This window comes from Grampus griseus, assembly GCF_964374135.1.
Source record: "Grampus griseus genome assembly, chromosome: 12".
NCBI classification, from domain to species: domain Eukaryota; kingdom Metazoa; phylum Chordata; class Mammalia; order Artiodactyla; family Delphinidae; genus Grampus; species Grampus griseus.
This window is the reverse complement of record NC_139006.1, coordinates 26,815,443-26,834,648: the sequence shown is the minus strand read 5'-3', so window position 1 is coordinate 26,834,648 and position 19,206 is coordinate 26,815,443. Positions and strand designations below refer to the sequence as shown.

Sequence of the window (19,206 nt, the reverse complement as noted above, 5' to 3'; positions counted from 1 at the left end):
TGTTTGGTGCAAAGCTGGAGGACGCCAGGGGAAAGCAGCAGCATCACAGTGGCTGAAAAGAAGCACTCAGTTCATCTCTTACCTAAATATTTAGATCTTTAATTTCTATTTTACTATCATTTAAACATGATATTGGTATATAAGATTGTTAACAGATGATTTTAGTAAAGAAGTGGCATTTCATTCTTAAAAAGGAAGTGAAAGAACTCAGGAGTCCGAAGTGTGGGGTGAGTTGTTGGTTATGGTGCCATCACTGAGGCATTGCTGCCACCTGGTGACGGCAGACCTCAAGGGCAGGCTGTGTGAGTGCACAGCCCCAGTTCCCTGACTTCTGACTTCCTGAATCAGAAGACTGACGAATGCTGGGGGGTGGGGGTGGGGGTGGGGGTGTGACACTGTCATGGACACCACCTGCCTGAGCTGGCCTTTACAGTCAGATACTTTTCCAGATTTACTGTAGTGATTTTGCAAGGTGAGCTGGTAGCGCTTGGGGTGGACCCACATGCAGGGGCCAGCGCGGGCAGGCCTGGGCCTCGCAGGCCTTGAGGGTGTTGCACTGAGGACAGATGCACACATTGCAGACACGGGGCAGCTAGGAGTAGGGCCACCACACCCTTCAGAATCCAGCTTGGCCAGGGAGCTGGGGCAGGGTGGGCGGTCAAGGCTGTGCAGGGCTGCCCGGGCCCTTGTAGACGACCTTCTCCAGGCCATCCACCACCTGTGAGTACTCAAGGAACGAGCTGAAGTGCGTGCACTCGAAGCGGCTGTTCCCACGCACGTACTCCAGGAACTCTGGTGTCCCCGGACAGATGACGTTGTCGGCCAGCAACACTGTCCCCTTCCGCAGCAGGCCACACTCCTGCAGGGACAGACGGACGGTTGGAGGAGGTGAGGGTGGCCTAACCTTGGGTCAGCCCTGCACCAGCTCCTCACTGGCAGCAGCCACAGCAGGAAATGGCTGTGCTGGGCCGGGGTCTCCTTGCTCCTCCTGCATCCTCAGTACAGCAGGTGCTTACTAAGCACTAGCTGGAAGTGTGAGTGGAGGAGGTGACGGGGCCAGGATTGGGAAAGCCACAGTGGTGACTGAGGCCAGTGAGTCCCTTGGTCACCGGGTGCCAGGAACACGGGGCTCCTCCAGGTCAGATGCCTGGTGCCCAGTGTGTGGGCTGCTGTCAGCGGTCACTGGAGGTTCAATCCGCCCTGACCAGGGTGACTGTTGGGGGGCAGAGATGGGGCACACCTCCCCACCCACCCACAAGCCTGGCCCTTGGGTCCACTCTGAGGCATCCCATTTCCACCAGCGCCTGGGGCCTGGGCAGCTGGCCAGTGTTCCGGGCCTGGGCTCTGCAGAGGGAGGAGCGGCTGGACCTCCCGGGTCCCTCTGCAGTCTCTCTAAGCTGGGGGAGGAGATGCTTAGATTACATCAAAAATCAAAAGAGGAAATACCTCGAGAGGAAATGTTTGTCTGGGGGAGGGGGTGAAGGGACAGCCCAGTTGTTCTGTTGGTAGCTCAGAGTTTTCTTTACATGATCATTAAATAAAAGTGAGAAAAAAAAAAAGCAATCCCAAACACAGAAAGCAAAATCAAGCAAGGGCCCCAGGTGTGTCTTAAGTTGCCAGTTGCCAGCCGGACCACAGGGACAGACGGGCACCCCCTGGTGACTTAGGAATGCGAGGTCCACTGTGCAGCCCTCGAATCTCCCTGGTGGTGGCTGCCTCCCTTCCGGCCCATGGGCTGAGGGGGAGGCCAAGGTCCCTCAGGCCAGAGTGGAAAACAGCTGTGAGATCAGTGAGGCTGGGACAACCCATGAGCCAGAATTTGAACAAAGTACCTCTATTGAATCATGGAGCATTTCTCTTAGAAAAAGAAAAGGAACTTCCCAGCAATCTTGATGAGAAAGGGCAGCCTGGGAGCAGGCGCCCCCCCACCCCCGCCCTGCCCAGCCCCAGGAGGGCATCTCAGGTCTGGGCAGGAAACGCCCAAGGCGAGCTGGAGCTTGTTCTGAAGGACGCAGGTGGACAAGGTGGGCTCAACAAGTCAGGCGCTAAACCCACAGGTTACAGAGAAGGGATGCAAAAGCCGGGCCGCCCGCCTGGGGACAGAGCCCTGGAGAGTTCTGGCCAGAAGCCCACATCCGAGTAAGACTGTGTGCTGGCAGCAGGGAGGGAACGGCATTCAGAGGACCAGAGCCGGGTCCACTGTTCCCTGACCCTCCCTCCTTCCGCCCAGGGTGTGGGCTGGGCTGAGACTCTGGCCACTGTGTGGCTTCTGTCTGTCTCTGGCTCTGGGGGAAGCCAGCTGCCCTGCTGGGAGGACACCCAAGCAGCCTGTGGAGAGGCCCGAGCAATGGGGGACCGAGGCCGCCTCGAAGCAGCTCCTGGTCTGAACGGCTACCTTCCCTGCCAGCCCCTCACCCCAACCCAGGGGGAGCAGCCAGGCCCAAGAAGAGCCCAGCTGCAGGGCTTCAGAGTGCACGTTCCCAATTCACAACTTTTCTTCTTTTGAGATAATTACCAGCTTTGAACAAGTGGCACTGAGAAAACTATTAGTTTCCTAGTTACTAAGGGCAATATTTGCTGCTTTTCTATCAATGCAGGCCCCGTAATTATCACACACCCCAAAGCTGCTGAAACCTCCCCTCCCGGTGACGCAGGCCCAGCTGCTCAGTTGCCCAGATGTGCTCCCTGCAGCCGCCCCCGCTCTGGCTCGAGGGCCTCTGTGCCAGCACCCCCACTGCCACCTGTTCTCAGCCAGCACAGGTCCCCGTGCAGCTCCTGGTCTGGGTCCCCTGCACCGCCACCCCTCCCCACTCCACACAGCCAACAGGATCTCTCCGGAAGACAGGTCTAGCCTGCCCTCACCTGCCTGAAGCCCTCCTCCGTGCCCTGCCTGTGTGGTCAAGCCCTCCACACACAGCCCTGGCCCACTGCCCCCACCCTGCCCAGTCCCAGACCATCCTGCACCCTCTCACACACCCCCAGCCAGGGCTGGTTCCTTCTCGCCACGTCCAGGCACCAGGCCCACCACACCCACGCCAACACCACTGGTGCAAGGTCCTGCCTGGCCCCAGCTATGGCTCAAGCAGCCGTGCCCCCCACGCCCACAGTCCCCCTGTGCCGGGTGATGCCCGGCCTGTGGGGGAGCTGAGGTGGGCGAGCAGGGGACTGACAAGGGTCAGCCCCATGTGGCTGCCGGGCTGGAGGCCGTGGTGGGGCAGAGCGTCCCCAGCTGCTGTGTCCCCTTGACCGCCCGGGAGGGACAAGGTGGTGGTCATCAATATTGAGCTCCACTCACCTGGGTGCGAGGCAGCCCCCTGGCTACCACGTGGTGCCGGAGGAGCAGCTGGCACTGAGGCTGGACAGCCTGGGGGTGGGCACGGGGGGGGGGCAGGGACGCAGGGGGCGTACAACAAGGAGTCTGGGGAGGAAGGTGGGCAGGAGACGCGTCTTTCCCTGGCCAGCACCTGCCACCCAGTCAGGAGAGCCACGTGGCCACTAGGCTGCCTCCCTCTTGCCTCCCCAGCCCAAGCCCTTGCAGCCCCAGGTGTTCACCCCTCCCAGCCACCCCGGTACAGGCTGCCCTGCAGGGATCCCCCTTCCTCCAGTCTCCACCCCACCCAGGGCCCCGCACTCCCCTCCATGTCCTAAATGCAGGCAGGCTGGCCCAAGCCTCCTGGGCCCCCAGGGCCGCCCTCGGCAGGGCCCATTCCGGCCAGGCGGGCGCAAGGCTCCTGTCAACTATGAATTGGCATTTTCCGTTGGCACTTACCATCTACCTCTACAAGGATTAAATCATTTACTGCTGCAGCTGCTGACTGTCAACACTCCCTGAAACGAGTTCAGGTAGAGAGCTAAAATAAGGCACTCTGTGCTCTGGGAAAAACTGGCAGAACAGGTCTTCAGATAGATACTTTCAGGAGAAGATTTTATGAGCCCAATTCTTGTATCTCCTTGTATCTAGAAAAACACTAAAATCCTTCATGGTGATGACTGCTCCTCGTGACTAGCAGAAACATTTGGCAAAAAAATATGCACTCGATTGCATGTACTCCCCCTTCACCAAAATCACATATATACTGACCTTCCCCCCCTACCTCTTTGGAACACTTTCTCAGAGCTATCGGGGGTCCTGTCTCCCAGGCTGCAGCTCTCATGTAGCCCCAAATAAAACTTAACTTGCTACTCTCACATTGTGCAATTTTTTTTAAGCAGACACTCACCTCCAGGAGGAGCATGTCTGGCAGGTACCGGTCCTTCCAGTGATCGAGGAAGACCATGTCCACAGTGTCCACGTCATATTTCTTCTTCAGTTGGGGGATGATGTCCTCGGATGCCCCGACGACAACGGTCACCTGAAACAACAGACCCCCACCCGGACCCCTGAGAGTCCAAGTGGCTTCTGGGAGACAGGTTCCTGCTCTGCCCCTCCCTCTGGGGGCCTTGGGAGTCTCCTGCTCTGTGGACTGGGGCTGTGGGCCAGCTGGGTAAATGTGGCCTTGAGCCGCCGGGGTGTGGCCCAGGCTCTTCCTGCCCTCCTGGCCCCTGGAACCTGTGTCCACATCTGTCACCCTAGGAATGGTGCCGCACCCTGTCCTGCAGGCCTGCGAAGTCCACCATCTGCTGGGTGATGGCGGCGTAGTCAGGGTTGAGCTCAATGGTGAGCAGCCGGGCGCCGGGCAGCAGCAGGCGGGCCATTCGCACGGCCGAGTAGCCACAGTAGGCACCCAGCTCCAGCAGCACCGAGGGACGCTGCTCCCTCAACACGGCGTCCACGATCTGGCCTACGGAGGGGAGTGGGGTGAGCAGGCAGGGGGTGACCCACCCCAGTCCTGGCCCATCTCCTTCCTGACTGAGCAGCAGCCCCTCCCAGTGCCTGGCCCCTCAGGCCTCTGCTTTTGTACACGCTGCTCCCTCTCTTTTCCACCATTCCTCCCTGCCCCCAACTTGTCCTAACCCAGAGCTGCCCTCTGTGGAAGCCCCCAGACGTGACAGACGTGACAACCACTGTCCAGCCCCCACTCTGCCCCCAGGCTGCACTCAGAGCCTCCCTGGCTCCCTTGAGCTGGACACTGTCAGAAGGTCCAAGGGGGCTGGACAGTGGCTGTCATGTCTGTCCCCAGGGCCTGACTCCAGGGGGTGTAGTGTGGCACTTGCCTGTGCCCCAGGCTGGAGTCCAAAGGTCAGGAGGCAGCCCGGGGGGCTGGTGCCTGTGCCTGGCAGAGTCCAAGGGTCTCCATACACCGTCAGGCCCAGCCAGGACAGCCAAGGACCCACTACCCACCCTGTGCTGACACCTGGCTCTGCCTGACGGCCTGCGAGTGCAGGGCCCACGTGGAGACTCTGCTGTTGCCTCTGACTGGCGATGGCAAGGGGCCCCCTGAACAGCACCTCCTGGAGGGGGGGTTTATCAAATGTCCCACCCTCCCGTGGGGACAGTGACGTGGGCGTCGGGGCTCTGCACAGCCCCTGACCCTCACCTGTGCCGGTCGCACTGCCCACCTTTCTTGTCGCCCACGTTCATAGCCCACTCCTTCTGCGAGCAGTAGGCGTCGATGGCGTCCAGCACGCTCTGCGGGTCCCCGGCCACAGCGTGCTGCAGCACATGGTGCAGAATGCGCTGCTCCTTGCTGTTGCCCATGAGGAGGTTGCGGACGGGGTGCAGGACAAGCTCGTTCCAGCCAATGATGAACAGGCCCCAGAGTCGCAAGGCCTGCAGCAGCCACAGCAGCGCCAGCAACACCAGGCCAAGGGCGCCAGCTGCCAGCAGCAGGGGTGGGGCCTCCAGCATCTGTGATGGGGCAATGGGCGGGGCTCTACCCGGCGGGACTCCTGGGAGCACGTGGTCACCACGGTGTTAGTAACCTGCCCTCCTGGCTGACCCAGGCTCTCAGTCTGGGGGTGCTGCCACTGCCACCCCCCCCACCACCCCCCTGTGCTGATGGGGGTACAAGGTTCAAGAGGCCAGCCACATGCCTGGTGGCCAGCTCCAGGTGAGCACAGCCACAGCCCCGCCCACCTGCAAACCACTTCCTGCTGGGGCTGCGTCCCGGGGTGGGGGGGGGGGGTCGGGAGCGGGCGTGTCTGGCTTCCCCCAGCCCCGTGGCTTCCCAGACAGCCCTGACAAGGGACACAGCTGGCCTGAGGCTTGTTTACACAGCACAGGGGAAGCCAGCCTCACGCACAGCCCCCTTGGGCACTCACACTCGGGACAGTCCAGGAGCTTGTGTGGCCCTGTGAGTTTCCAGAGAAGGACACAGGAAGCCCCCAAGTCAGGCACACAGGGCACAGCCCATTGGCTCTTCCCGTAGGGGACGACCACACAGGGTCAGTCTGTCCCCTCTTCCCCTTTGAGGAGGAAGGCCACCCTGCCACCCACACCACAGTGGAAGCGAGACGGGCCTCCCCCTGGCAAGTGACCCTTTGGGCAGGTAGCTGGGGTCCCAGTCAGATGAGGGGCCCGGGGCCCCTGAGACACGGTAAGGCTGAGCTGGCACAGAGCAGAGACCTTAAAATGGAAAAGGATGAAAGACAGAGGAAGGTGGGAAGCTTCCATCGGGGCTTGCGGTCACGCAAGGGTCATGCACAGGAAGGGGCCACACAGGACCCCGCTCCCCGAGAAGCTCCCATTGGGAAAGGCACATGGGAAAGCGGGCAGGCCAAGGATCTTGGAGGGGAGACCCCTCGAGGACAGCTCAGGGCTTCAAACCCCAACGCCCTGGACCACGAGGAGGGGGCCTGGTGGGCAGAGCAGGGATGAATAGGGGAGCATGGACATCCAGATGTCTGAGTGGTCTCAGGCCACATGGCCTATTTACACCAGGCACAGTGAGCACGTGGTCAGCAGGTCAGAGTCTGCACACACAAAGACCCAGGTGGGGCCCACGCCCTGCTCTGCTCCCAGGCCACTGACCAGACCTGCCTCCTCAGACGGCTCTGCCCACCACGTCCCTCCTCTGAGCTCAGCAGCAAAGCAGATGGAATTTGTGCGGGGTTCTCCTGCCTTTAGGTAATTTAAGCAGGAACCATAACCTGAAGGTGACCAGAGTCCTGGCACGTGGGCCCCTCCCGGAGGCCGGCCTGGCCCTCAAGTGAGAGCAGAGAGGCAGTGAGACATAGCCTGGAGCGTCCCCCAGTCCGGACACCAGGGACAGCCTCCCTGGTTTCCCTGGTCCTGGCACTGCCCTGCAGGCTAAGGAGGCACATGCCCCATGGGGCAGGACGCACCACCACCCAGGAGGCAGGTGGGGGAATCACAGGGGAGGCGCCGTGGATTAAGGCACAGCGCTTTCTTCCAGGGACAGGTGACAGGACTCAACAAGGAGGGGCCGAGTGGCCTGAAGTGACCAGAACTGCTCACTGTGCTCCTTTCTGCGGGCTTAGGAGCCCCTAACCACACCTGTGTTGCTTTATGTATCATGACTATCTTCACTAGCGGTGGTGAGATGTTGGATCATTTTGATTTATTCTCTGGGTTGATGAAAAAAACTAATAAATGTTACACATAAATATCAAAAATAAGAAAGAATATTCCGGGGACTTCTCTGGTGGCTCAGTGGCTAAGAATCTGCCTGCCAATGCAGGGGACACAGGTTCGTGCCCTGGTCTGGGAAGATCCCACATGCCGTGGAGCAACTAAGCCCGTGCACCACAACTACTGAGCCTGTGCTCTAGAGCCCGCAAGCCACAACTACTGAGCCCATGTGCCACAGCTACTGAACCCCACGTGCCTAGAGCCCGTGCTCCGCAACAAGAGAAGCCACCGCAATGAGAAACCCATGCCCGGCAACGAAGACCCAACGGGGCCAAAAATAAATAAATTTATTAAAAAAAAATAAAAAGAATAAAGCCACTGAAGGAAGCCACACTTGGAGGAAGCGCTTCAGGGCCGTGGAGAACCCTCTGTGGGGAAACAAAACATGGAGGGCTCCTCTTGTTTCAGGTCTTCGTACCCAAGTGTCTTCTGCTCTGCCCTTCCAAAGAGCCACGGTGAGGTCACTCGGTATACCCAGCGGTGGCCTTGGGACCCTAGGATCCCAACACCCTGCTTGGCTCTGGGCCCAGGGTGGGAGATAAAGAGCCCCAGTTACCCTGAGAGGAGGACAAAGGGGCCGTTGGCCAGAAGGTAAGAGCCGATGACCGAGGGGCACCCTCAAGCCCTCTGTTTCTGTGTGTCCTAAACACGCATGATGGAAGGTTTTAAGGGGCTTGCAAAGTGCACTTTCCAAACATGGTTCCCGACCACAGTGAGGGGAAGGGGCAAAGCTCTGTGCAGGATGCTGTATCCTGTTCCTGGTGGCTCTCGCCTCAGGACAGGGGCAGTCCTGGGAGAGGCTGCCGTGGAGATCCGGTTTTGCTGAGGAGGCAGGACCTTCATGAGGCCTCCACAGGTGACACATTTAGCATCATGATAGCGAGAGGGAAGTTGAGGGAGACACAGATAAATGAAAAGACATCCCATGTCCATGGACTGGAGACTTGACATTGTCAGGATGTAAATAGTGCCCAGCGTGACCCTCAGATACAATGCCACTCTCACCAAAAAAGTCCAATAGCATTTTTGCAGAAATAGAAAAATCCATCCTAAAAGTCATATGGAATCTCAAGGGACCTACAATAGCCAAAACAATCTTGGAAGAGAACAAAGTTGGAGAACTCACACTTCCTAATTTCAAAACTTACTGCAAAGCTATAGTAATTAACACACTGTGGTACAGAGACATAGAACAAACGGACAGAACTGAGAGGCGGGAAACAAACCTTCACGTCTATGATCAAATGATTGTTTTACAAGGTGCCAAGACCACTCCATAGGACATGGTTCTGGGACAACTAGAGTTCCACCTGTGAAAGAATGAACTTGGACCCTTACCTCACACCATATACAAAACTAACTCAAAATGCATCCAAAACCTAATTTTAAGAGATAAAACCATAAAACTTGTAGAAGAAAACGTAGGAGTAAATCTTCATGACCTTGAATTTGGCAATCGATTCTTTGATATGACACCAAAACCACAGGCAACAAAAGAAAAACAGATAGACTTTCATTAAAATTAAAAACTTTGTGCATCAAAGGACACTATCTAGAGAGCAAAGGACAACCCAGGGGATGGGAGAAAATATTTGCAAACCACATATCTGATGAGGGTTTAAAATGCTGAATATATATAAGAATTCCTACAACTCAAAGACAACAGCCCAGTTAGAAAATGGGCAAAGGACATGAATAGACATTTCTCTAAAAAAGATACACCAACAACCAATAAGCACACAAAAAGGTGCCCAACATCACTAGTCACTAAGGAAATGTAGATCAAAGCCACAAGGTACAATTTCACACCAATTAGGATGACTTCCCCAAAAAAAGGGAACATAATGAGTGTTGGCGGGGATGTGGAAAAATCGGAAACTCGTGCACGGCTGATGGGAACGTAAGATGGAGCAGCTGCTGTGGAAAAAAGCTGGTGGTTCCTAAAAATGTTAAATATAGAGTCACCATATGACCCAGCAATTCCACTTCTGGGAGTGGACCCAAGAGAAGTAGGAGCAGGGACTTGAACCTGCACTTGTCTACCCACGTTCTGAGCAGTGTGAGTCACAGCAGCCGAGGGACGAACGAATGGAAACGGACGAACGGACAAAGTGTGATCTATCTGCACACTGGGGCATCACTTGGCTATTAAGATGAATGCAGCCCTGATTCATATCCCACAAGGAAGGAAGTGCTGACACCCTGCTACATCACGGATGGACCTAGAGGACATTATGCTCAGTGATATAAGCCAGACACAAGAGGATAAATACTGAATGTTTCCACTCATATGAAATACCTACAAGAAGCAAATCCACAGAGACAGAAAGCAGAACAGAAGTTGCCAGGGGCTGGGGAGGAGGAGGGTAATTACTGCTGAATGGGGACAGAGCTTCTGCCTGGGATGATGAGAAAGTGCTGAAAATAGCGGCAATGGTTACACAACTATGTGAATGCACTTAATGCCACCGAACTGTATGCTTAGAAATGGTTAAAATGGTAAATTTTAACTTATGTATGTTTTACTACAGTAAAAACAGTGGAAAACCAAGAAAACAAGCCACCTTGTTTCTGGTCCTCCCTATTCCAAAAAGAAAAAGGGACACACCACTCCTCACTAGGAAGCAGGATCCAGAAAAACCAGCCCAGCTCCCAGTCTCTCTGTCCTCTGGCCACCTGCCCCCTGAGACTGGGTGCCTGGCGGCAGCCTGCTGCCCGCCCACAGTGCACACTCACCCGCTTCTGGGAGGAGGGGAAGGCCTTCTTGTCCTGAGCTTCCTCCGACACCTCCAGTGTATGTACATACCCTGCATCCATCTCCCCAGAGACAGCACGTGGACCTGGGTGAGGGGCAGGCCCTCTCTCCCAAAACCACTACAGCAACAGCCCACCCCGCAAACCTTCCTTATTATAAGCCTGTTATTTTTATAGCTGCGTTGGGTCTTTATTGCTGCTCACGGGCTTTCTCTAGTTGCGGCGAGCAGAGGCTACCCTTCGTTGCGGTGTGCAGGCTTCTCATTGGGTGGCTTCTCTTGTTGCGGGGCCCGGACTCTAGGCACACGGGCTTCAGTAGTTGTGGCTCGCGGGCTCTAGCGCGCAGGCTCAGTAGTTATGGCGCACAGGCTTAGTTGCTCCGCGGCATGTGGGATCTTCCTGGACCAGGGCTCGAACCCATGTCCCCTGCACTGGCAGGCGGCTTCTTAACCACTGCGCCACCAGGGAAGTCCCAAGCCCGTTCTTAAGTGTTCTCCCTGCAACCCCCAAACCACGCCCTCCCTCATCTCCTATCACCACTTATCCTCCTGGAGATAATCCCCCTAAGGGCCCAATGCAGACACTGGCCAGGGCCCTGGCCCCCCTCAGACCCAGGTGGGGACCGGCATTCAGGGCACGGACAACCAGAGCCATGGGATCTTCAGTCCCGGGGTTCCAAGGCTTGTCTGAAAGGTCCATCAAGACACTGGGAATGCCTCTGGCCCCTCTGCAAAGAGCTGAATGTGCTGTGGCACCCGGGTGGCCCTCCCCCTGTCTGGAGAGCAGCAGACGCCTGGGCCTCAGCCACACTCGTGGGGCAGCCGGGGGGGGGCCATACGGCACTTGTGTGGGGGCTCCAGGAGCCACACAGGGCCGGCCAGCCTCCCGGAGAAAGGGCTTGAGGGGCGCAGCGTCCCCAGAAGGCAGGCCTCAGAGCACAGGCAACAGTTGGGGACAAAAGGGTGGGTTGGCCAGGGTCCTTGTGAAGGGGGTCCAGGGGCTGGCTGCCCAAGCTGGGGGTCTGCCGGGGACACGCAAAGCTGTGCGCTCAGGCACTGTCCGTGTACACCCCGTGGGACGCGGAGGCCCAGGGACCACAGGCTCATCTCCCTTCCTTGTGATTCTGGCTCCAGACATGTCCGCAGACCACAGTGAGGACAGGTGCTGCCCCTGAAGCAGGGGGCAGGGGAAGGCCAGGGCACCTCCTGGGCTGGAGTCCCTCCTGGCCCTTGAGGGCCACTCTGCTCCTCCCTGGGGACTCCCTGCAGCCCCGCTGATGGAGCAGCACTCGGGCTGCCTCTGCCCACTTCCTCCTGGTCGACACAGCATCCTTGCTAAGGATAAGGTGGTCTGAGTGGCTCCCCTTCGCACTTCCTCCTCCCCCAGCCCCTGCCTCCTCTGCCCTCTGTCCCTTCCCAGCATTTTCCCTCCCCCCAGCCCCTAAAATCCCCCAGTCCCTGAAACCTTGGGCCCTGCCCCACTGGGGGCTCTCAAGGGACTCAGGGACCCCGGAAAGCAATCACTTGAGGCTGAAAAGGAAAAAAAAGTGAATTGGAAACATTTAGTCTACGCCTCCCTACGTATATATCAGTGAAGAAAAAGTCTTAAAGGTGTCCCCACAGATGCTGGTGGGAAGCTTTAAGGCCTCATATGGAACAGGTAATTAGCCTGCCCCACGTGCCACAACACGATTCGGATAAAAATATAAAACGAAGCAAAGACAAGGTCCAACTCTTATATAAACTAGTGAGTTTTATATAATTGTATTTATGCCTGACGCATAGCTAAAATTTTTTTTAAAGAAAACCATCCCTGTTTGCATCTGTCTGTATGTTTATGTAAGATTGTATGTTTTTATATATATATATATATATATATGATATTTCCCTACCTCCAGATGGTATTACCAAATCAGGTTATAAAATTCCTTAAAGGAGTTCTATCCTAATTGGCTTCGAGAGGAACAAGCACTTACATAAATTAAATCTTCCTAAAACTCCCGAAATATAAGAACCAACTCAACTGTTTTTCCCGTAATTTGGTAAATCTTTGCTAAATAAAGTTCCCGTAATTTGGTAAATCTTTGCTAAATAAAACTAGTTTAATATTGCTCATTTCATAAAACAGGTGTATCTTTAGAGTTGTCAACATTAAACATAGTGCAAATATACATTTTTATTCTACTTGGTTTACTGGTCAAATAGCTAATATTTTATCCACTAGACATTTAAGATTTTACACATAAGTTTGATTTTAATCAAATCTAGTCACTATTCTGACAAACTTTATTTCAATAATAATTGTGTTTTATAATGTGTCTGCCTAAAAACAGTTTCCAAAATCTTTTTGGTAATTTGCAACCTTAGAGTTATGCCAAGTTAAGTTAAATAACAGATATTCATTGAATATCTAAATAAGATAAAGTGTTGAGGATTTCCCTGGTGGCGCAGTGGTTAAGAATCCGCCTGCCAATGCAGGGGACATGGGTTCAAACCCTGGTCCAGGAAGATCTCACATGCCGCGCAGCAACTAAGCCCGTGCACCACAACTACTGAAGCCTGCGCGCCTAGAGCCTGTGCTCAGCAACAAGGGAAGCCACCGCAATGAGAAAGAAGCCCACGCACCGCAGAGAAGAGTCGCCCCCACTCGCTGCAACTAGAGAAAGTCTGCACACAGCAACGAAGACCCAACACAGCCAAAAATAATTAATCAATCAATTAATTAAAAAAGATAAAATGCTGAAACATTCATTATTAGGCATAAGTTTATATACTTTTGGCTTCTCATGTTTATATGATACAAAGAAGCTAAAGACATTTGGGTGTGTTAATAAACATATTCTTGCCACAGTTAAACAATTTGTACTGTCAAAAGCATCTACGTCCAGATTACGAGATGTTATATGCATAAAATTTGCTAATCTGCTACAGAATACTGGGATATGACAGACAATTTGCAATTGCCTACTTCCTAGTTTTCTCTGTAAAATAAAGGTTGCTAATGGTTAAAAATTATAATCAATGTGTGAGAATAAAACTACTACTAGATACAAAGCAAAGGGAAACAACTTGGTACACAAAGTTGGAAAATAGGATATGTTCTTATGTGAAAAGTATGCAGAGAATGTAGGATGTGTTTTTGTTAGGGAAGGAGAGTCGTTTTGTCCTCAAGTAAAATAAAAAAGAGGGAAACAAACCTGAATGGACATAGAAAGTGGTGGAAGCTTTGTGGAAAAGGAATTTTGTGTTGTGAGGTTACAGCTGGCTAAGGTTAAATGGATTTGTATACGAAGTTTTCTTAAATGAGCTTTACCATCAATAGCATACTGATACAAAACTAGAGCTTGGTTTCCTCTCTGTTAAAATGAGATTTCTTGGATTATTGGTCTGCTTTTAATAAGAGATTGTAAAAGGTTTCTCTCTACCTTTTGAATAATCTTCCTAGGAAAAAAATCTGTGTCTTAAAATAATTCCCTGTACCCCTAGTTGCCACTCGGGAGAACTGAGTGTCCCCCCTGGTCAAAAACCCAGGTCTGCAGTCCTGTTTCCTCCTGTTCCTACTTGTGAGCTCCCATATTGTCACTTGGTTAAGGAGATAACTGAGTCTTGTTCTGCCATGAGCTGGGATCCTATTTAATCAAGTGTTCAAACCTTCTGATATTTGGGACAACTCTGTCTTCCCCAAATCAATCCTAAATGAAGTCGGGATCTCAAAATGGCTTTGGGATTTCCCAGAGGGTCCTTGGAAAATCTCAGTGGTTTGTACTTTTACCTTGTAAAAGAAGGGATGTTAAAAATAATTAGGTCTGTCTGTTATGGTAAACTGCATGGGAAGCACTGTCAAATAAGAAGTGAATCTTAACTTTCCATATGTTATATTTGTACAGGTAAACGCTATTAATATAAATATTTTAGAAATTTTGCTTGTTTTCCATATGTTCTGGTATAATGTTATCACTCATAATTATAGTTAATATTTAAAATGGTGTGTATGTTACAGAAACACCCAAATTTCCTTGTCAATTGTGTTTTTATGATGACCTCTCATCAGTTGTTTTTTTTTTAGTTTTTAGTTTTGGGTGTGTTGGGTCTTTGTTGCTGTGCATGAGTTTTCTCTGGTTGCGGCAAGCGGGGGCTACTCTTTGCTGCAGTGCACGGGCTTCTCATTGCGGTGGCTTCTCTTGTTGCGAAGCACAGGCTCAAGGCGTGCGGGCTTCAGTAGTTGTGGCATGCGGGCTCAGTAGTTGTGGCATGCAAGCTCTAGAACGCAGGCTCAGTAGTTGTGGCGCACGGGCTTAGCTGCTCCATGGCATGTGAGATCTTCCTGGACCAGGGCTCGAACCCATGTCCCCTGCACTGGCAGCCGGATTCTTACTGCACCACCAGGGGAAGCCCCTCTCATCAGTTCTTTAACCACAGCCATTTTAAGTCTTTTGTCAGCTGCAGGTAACTTTGTTTCACTCTGATGTTTCTCCAAAGCATTTGAAATCAGCTACAGGCCAGGGGGCTTCATCCTCAACAAAAAGGGCCTGCCTCAGAGACCTGCGGAAGGACTGGGCAGGGACCTCGGGCAGCGCCATCCCTCTGGACTAAGGATCAGAACCCAGAACCCAGAACTCTAGTGGAGAAACCCATGGGCCCAGGAACTGCTCTCCCAAGATCAAGCAGAACGAAAACTAACTACATGACACAATGTTCATTGCAGCTCTATTTACAATATCCAGGACATGGAAGCAACCTAAGTGCCATGGACAGATGAATGGATAAAGAAGATGTGGCACATATATACAATGGAATATTACTCAGCCATAAAAAGAAACGAAATTGAGTTATTTGTAGTGAGGTGGATGGACCTAGAGTCTGTCATACAGAGTGAAGTCAGAAAGAGAAAAACAAATACTGTATGCTAACACATATATATGGAATCTAAAAAAATTAAAAAATGGTTCTGAAGAACCTAGGGGCAGGACAGAAATAAAGACACAGACGTAGAGAATGGACTTGAGGACGCGGGGAGTGGGAAGGGTAAGCTGGGACGAAGTGAGAGGGTGGCATGGACATATATACACTACCAAATGTAAAATAGATGGCTAGTGGGAAGCAGCCACATAGCACAGGGAGATCAGCTCGGTGCTCTGTGACCACCTAGAGGGGTGGGATAGAGAGGGTGGGAGGGAAATGCAAGAGGGAGGAGATACGGGGATGTATGTATATGTATAACTGATTCACTTTGTTATAAAGCAGAAACTAACACACCATTGTGAAGCAGTTATACTCCATTAAAGATGTTAAAAAAAAAAAACTAACTACATGAGACTAAGTAAACTGACAAAGCATGATTATAATTTTTATGGCTTCTGTTTAGAATACTGTAGGCTCTTTTCTTTTTTAAGAGTTATTTGTTTATTTTTTAAATTATTATTAATTTGGTTGTGCCAGGTCCTAGTTGTGGCAGGCCAGCTCCTTAGCTGCAGCTCGAGGGATCCTTAGTTGCGGCTCACTGGCTCCTTAGTTGTGGCATGAGAACTCTTAGTTGCAGCATGCATGTGGGATCTAGTTCCCTGACCAGGGATTGAACGCGGGCCCCCTGCATTGGGAGTGCTGAGTCTTATTCACTGTACCACCAGGGAAGTCCCTTGTTGGCTTTTTAATGTCCCATTTTCTGGATATTAGAGAAAAAAAAAAAACTTTCCCTTTTCTCTTAAGCTGTCTATGACTCATAACAATCTAGTAAGTTATACTTCTGTAAACAAAATTGAAGCATTTGTTTTTCTCTGCACCTGATCCCTCCAAAAATCAGAAACTATTATTGGGTATCCTTATTTTCATGGCAATATAGTTATTTGCATAGGTTTAATAAGACTCTGTCTTCTTTGTGATAGGACATAACTGAAAACATTGGTTGTATTACCAAGGAATGTCATGTTTGAAAATGACACATGGACTCAGCTATGACCAGACGGTTCTAAGGAACTGCAGTCACTTTATGGAACCAAGGCTTAAAAAGCCCTCTGGGAAAACCCAGCCTGGTGCTGGGCATCCAGGGTCCCCAGTCTCCCAGGGAGCGAGGAAGGTCGCCTCCTACAGGTCTAGGAACCCTGGGATATTGGGGGAACCTTGAGCAGAGAGGAGTTCACTCGAGTCTACAGGTGAATTCTGCTGGCACTTTCTTGACTTCCTAGTCTTGGAAGCTTTTAAATGTCCAATCTGAGATTCCCTGCAAAAAATTCCACGAGGCAAACTTTAAAAGGGCTGTGTGTCAACCATTATTCTTGCTGCACTTACATAAAGAATCAGCCCACATCTAGTGAGACCGGAGCTATTTTGTAAACAAGAATAATCTTACTTTATCTTTGATCAAAAATGGAAGTGACTACAGACAGAAATTTTGTCTCAGTGGAGAAAATAATACACCTTGTGGGTCATCAGAGTCCAGTCCTGTCTGTTGCCTTTGAGGTTTTATCATCCACCTGTTCGCTGGACTGCACTGCCAACTTACACATTTGTCAGCATTCAACAGATCCCCAGGCCTTTCCATTTCCTTCAATATCTGATACACCTCTCCAAATACAAATTTTTCCCATTTTCCTCCCTCTCTCCTGGTGTGACTGCCCAGACCATCCTGGTACTCAGGTGTCGTGTAGCTGCCCTTTTCCTCCAGGGTCTGAAAAAGCCCTGGAAGCTGAAGGGAGGTAAGGTGGCAAGAACTTCATAGAACCGGTCACCACTGCCCATCACATGTGGGCCACTGTGTGAGCCCACTGGGATGCCCACGTCTCCTGGGCTCTGCTGCGGATGGAAGTAGCCTTGCCTGCGACTCTGAGGTCTCCACGTCACCACAAACATTCACAGGCAAACCAGGAAATCTAGTGGACTGCCACCGCAGCCTCACTCCACCACCTAGAGACTTGAGAGCTCAACGTCTAAAATCTTCTCAACTGGCCGGCCTCAGGACTCAAAACCCGGGTTTACTGTTGGCTCCGACCATTCACTAAGGAGACGCTCCCTGACAGAACTCAGCCAGGCCTCTCTGAGCCCTCTTCTCCAAGAGGCCTCCTGTAAAGACTGGTACAAACACTGACTGCGTTTCACAGCTAGAGGCCACTTCCCTACAATGCCCTGGCCTCCCACAGTGCCCACCTGACAAGCTCATCGCTTCTAGCAACACCGCCCAGCTTCTGCAGGAGGGCAGGAGTCCAAATCCAGTTGGCAAGCTCAGGTGGGAATCACATGGACCCACACCTCTTGGCACTTTTTGTATTTTCCACCCCCTGAGTCTCGAGCCCCGATGCCCCACCCACCCACACTTAAAAGGCCCAGTTGCCTCTGAGCAAGTTTGGAGGGTGCTGGGGTCTTTCCCCAACTGTGCCATTACCAATGTCCTCTGTGTTTATCTGACCCACTCTCCTGGCAAGCCCCTCGGACCCCTCCAGTAGTGGAGGCAGCAGCGTGCAGGAATCCCACTGTTCAAAACTCAAAGGCTGGTCTGGGGCAGGTCCGGGCCCAGGCTTCCCCTTCCTGGTAGGGCCACCATTCCCACAAAAGGTAAGGCCCCAGGGCACCCCGGGGCCTGTCAGAGCTGCCAGTTGGCTGAGCCCCTCGCCCAGGCCCCCACAGTTCTCCCTCTCCGAGGACCCAAGGACAGTCAGACCCTGACTCTGCAACCCATTCCCATGGCCAAGCCCTCCCAGAAACCACCACGCCTGGGGTCGGGGTCTCCAAGCCCTGTGGTGGCCTCTGTGCCCAAGTGGACTTTCTCTCTGCAGCACGACTCCCCCTTCCTCCACCAGCCTGGTGCCACCGCCCCCACCCATGTCAGGAGACCCCACCGCTTGTCCAGAGAGCCCCTCACCCCAGATCCTGGGACCCCCCCCCAACACCCACCCCACTTAAGGTCTAGAGACTCCACCTCATGTCCGGAGACCCACTCCAGATCCGGGGACCTCGCCACCCTAGGTCCCGGGACCCCACCCCAGGTTGAAGCCCCCCTCCATATCCGGAGACCCCGCCCCAGATCCGGGGACCCGCCCCCCCTATTTAGGGTCCGGAGACCCCACCTCACCTCCGGAGACCCACCCCATGTCCAGGGACATTCCCCGCCCAGGTCGGAGCCCCCACCCCCAGGGGGATACCTCCACCCGGATCCGCCCCCCATTCGAGGCTCCTCGCCCCGGGTCGGAGCCCCTCTCCCCGTCCGGACCCCACCGCCGGGTGGGCCCCTGGCCGCGCACACCAACCTCTCGCGTCTCCGTCGGTCGTCGGCGCAGGCAGCGCGGCGGGCAGCCCGACACGGCCGAGGCCCCAGGCGGCGGCGGCGGTTATGGCGGCGCTGCTGGGACCTGTCGGGCGCTTCCGGTGGCGTGTGCGGGCGGTGCCGGGCGGAGCGCGGAGCGCGGCAGGTCTGCGGGGCGCGGGCTGACGGGCGCGGGATTGGGGTCCGCGCGAGGAGGCGGGACGGGGGCCGGAGGGGTCCGCGCCGGCGCCCTTACCCGCTGGGAACAGCGCGGGGAGAGTGGCCGCCTCCCGATCCCCCGGCCCAGCATTACCTGTGGTCCCGGCGGTGGCTCATCTCCCGAGGTCACCAGGTTTCGCACCCTGCGCACCCCACTAGCCAGACCTCCCACCTCCTCCCCAAGGCCCCGTGGGCGCACACAGCAGGTGCTCAATAGATGCACGTGCAGGGAATCAAGGAGGGGACGCTGAGTCCGGCGGTCTGCGCTCTGGGTGCCATGGGGGAGCGGAGCACACTGCTGGTCCTCCTGGAGCCACCAAGGGTCATGGACCAAACCAGACAGCAATCCGATGACCGCAAGTGCTGGGCCTGCTAGGGTCCTGAGCACCGGCTGGGCACACAGGGCGTGTGTGGGGTGGGGTGGGGTGGTGGTTCCCGGTTGGGGGGCTCCCCCAGAGCTGGCCACAGTG

The 19,206-nt window shown here is 53.8% G+C and overlaps 2 protein-coding genes across 5 annotated transcripts in view; one reads left to right on the top strand and one right to left on the bottom strand.

Annotated features, from left to right (window-relative positions):
* Positions 1-89: 89 nt before the first annotated feature.
* On the bottom strand, positions 90-18,629 carry COMT (catechol-O-methyltransferase). Of its 2 annotated transcripts, none has more exons than XM_082668309.1 (5): positions 18,522-18,629; positions 5,500-5,788; positions 4,588-4,781; positions 4,221-4,352; positions 90-859 (listed from the first exon to the last, which is right to left on the bottom strand). In XM_082668309.1, the coding sequence occupies exons 2-5, from the start codon at positions 5,786-5,788 to the stop codon at positions 659-661; spliced, it is 816 nt and encodes a 271-aa protein (XP_082524435.1). In that variant the 5' UTR covers positions 18,522-18,629; the 3' UTR covers positions 90-658. The 2 variants fall into 2 exon arrangements, with proteins under 2 accessions (XP_082524435.1, XP_082524434.1); XM_082668308.1 differs by having other exon boundaries at positions 5,500-5,829; positions 18,522-18,613.
* Positions 18,589-19,206, top strand: part of TXNRD2 (thioredoxin reductase 2) — a 34,515-nt gene continuing 33,897 nt past the window's right edge. For all 3 annotated transcript variants that reach the window (XM_082668307.1, XM_082668306.1, XM_082668305.1), the window contains exon 1: positions 18,589-18,683. In XM_082668307.1, the coding sequence (XP_082524433.1) occupies positions 18,605-18,683 (79 nt within the window). In that variant the 5' untranslated portion in view covers positions 18,589-18,604. The remainder of the gene's footprint in view (positions 18,684-19,206) is intronic.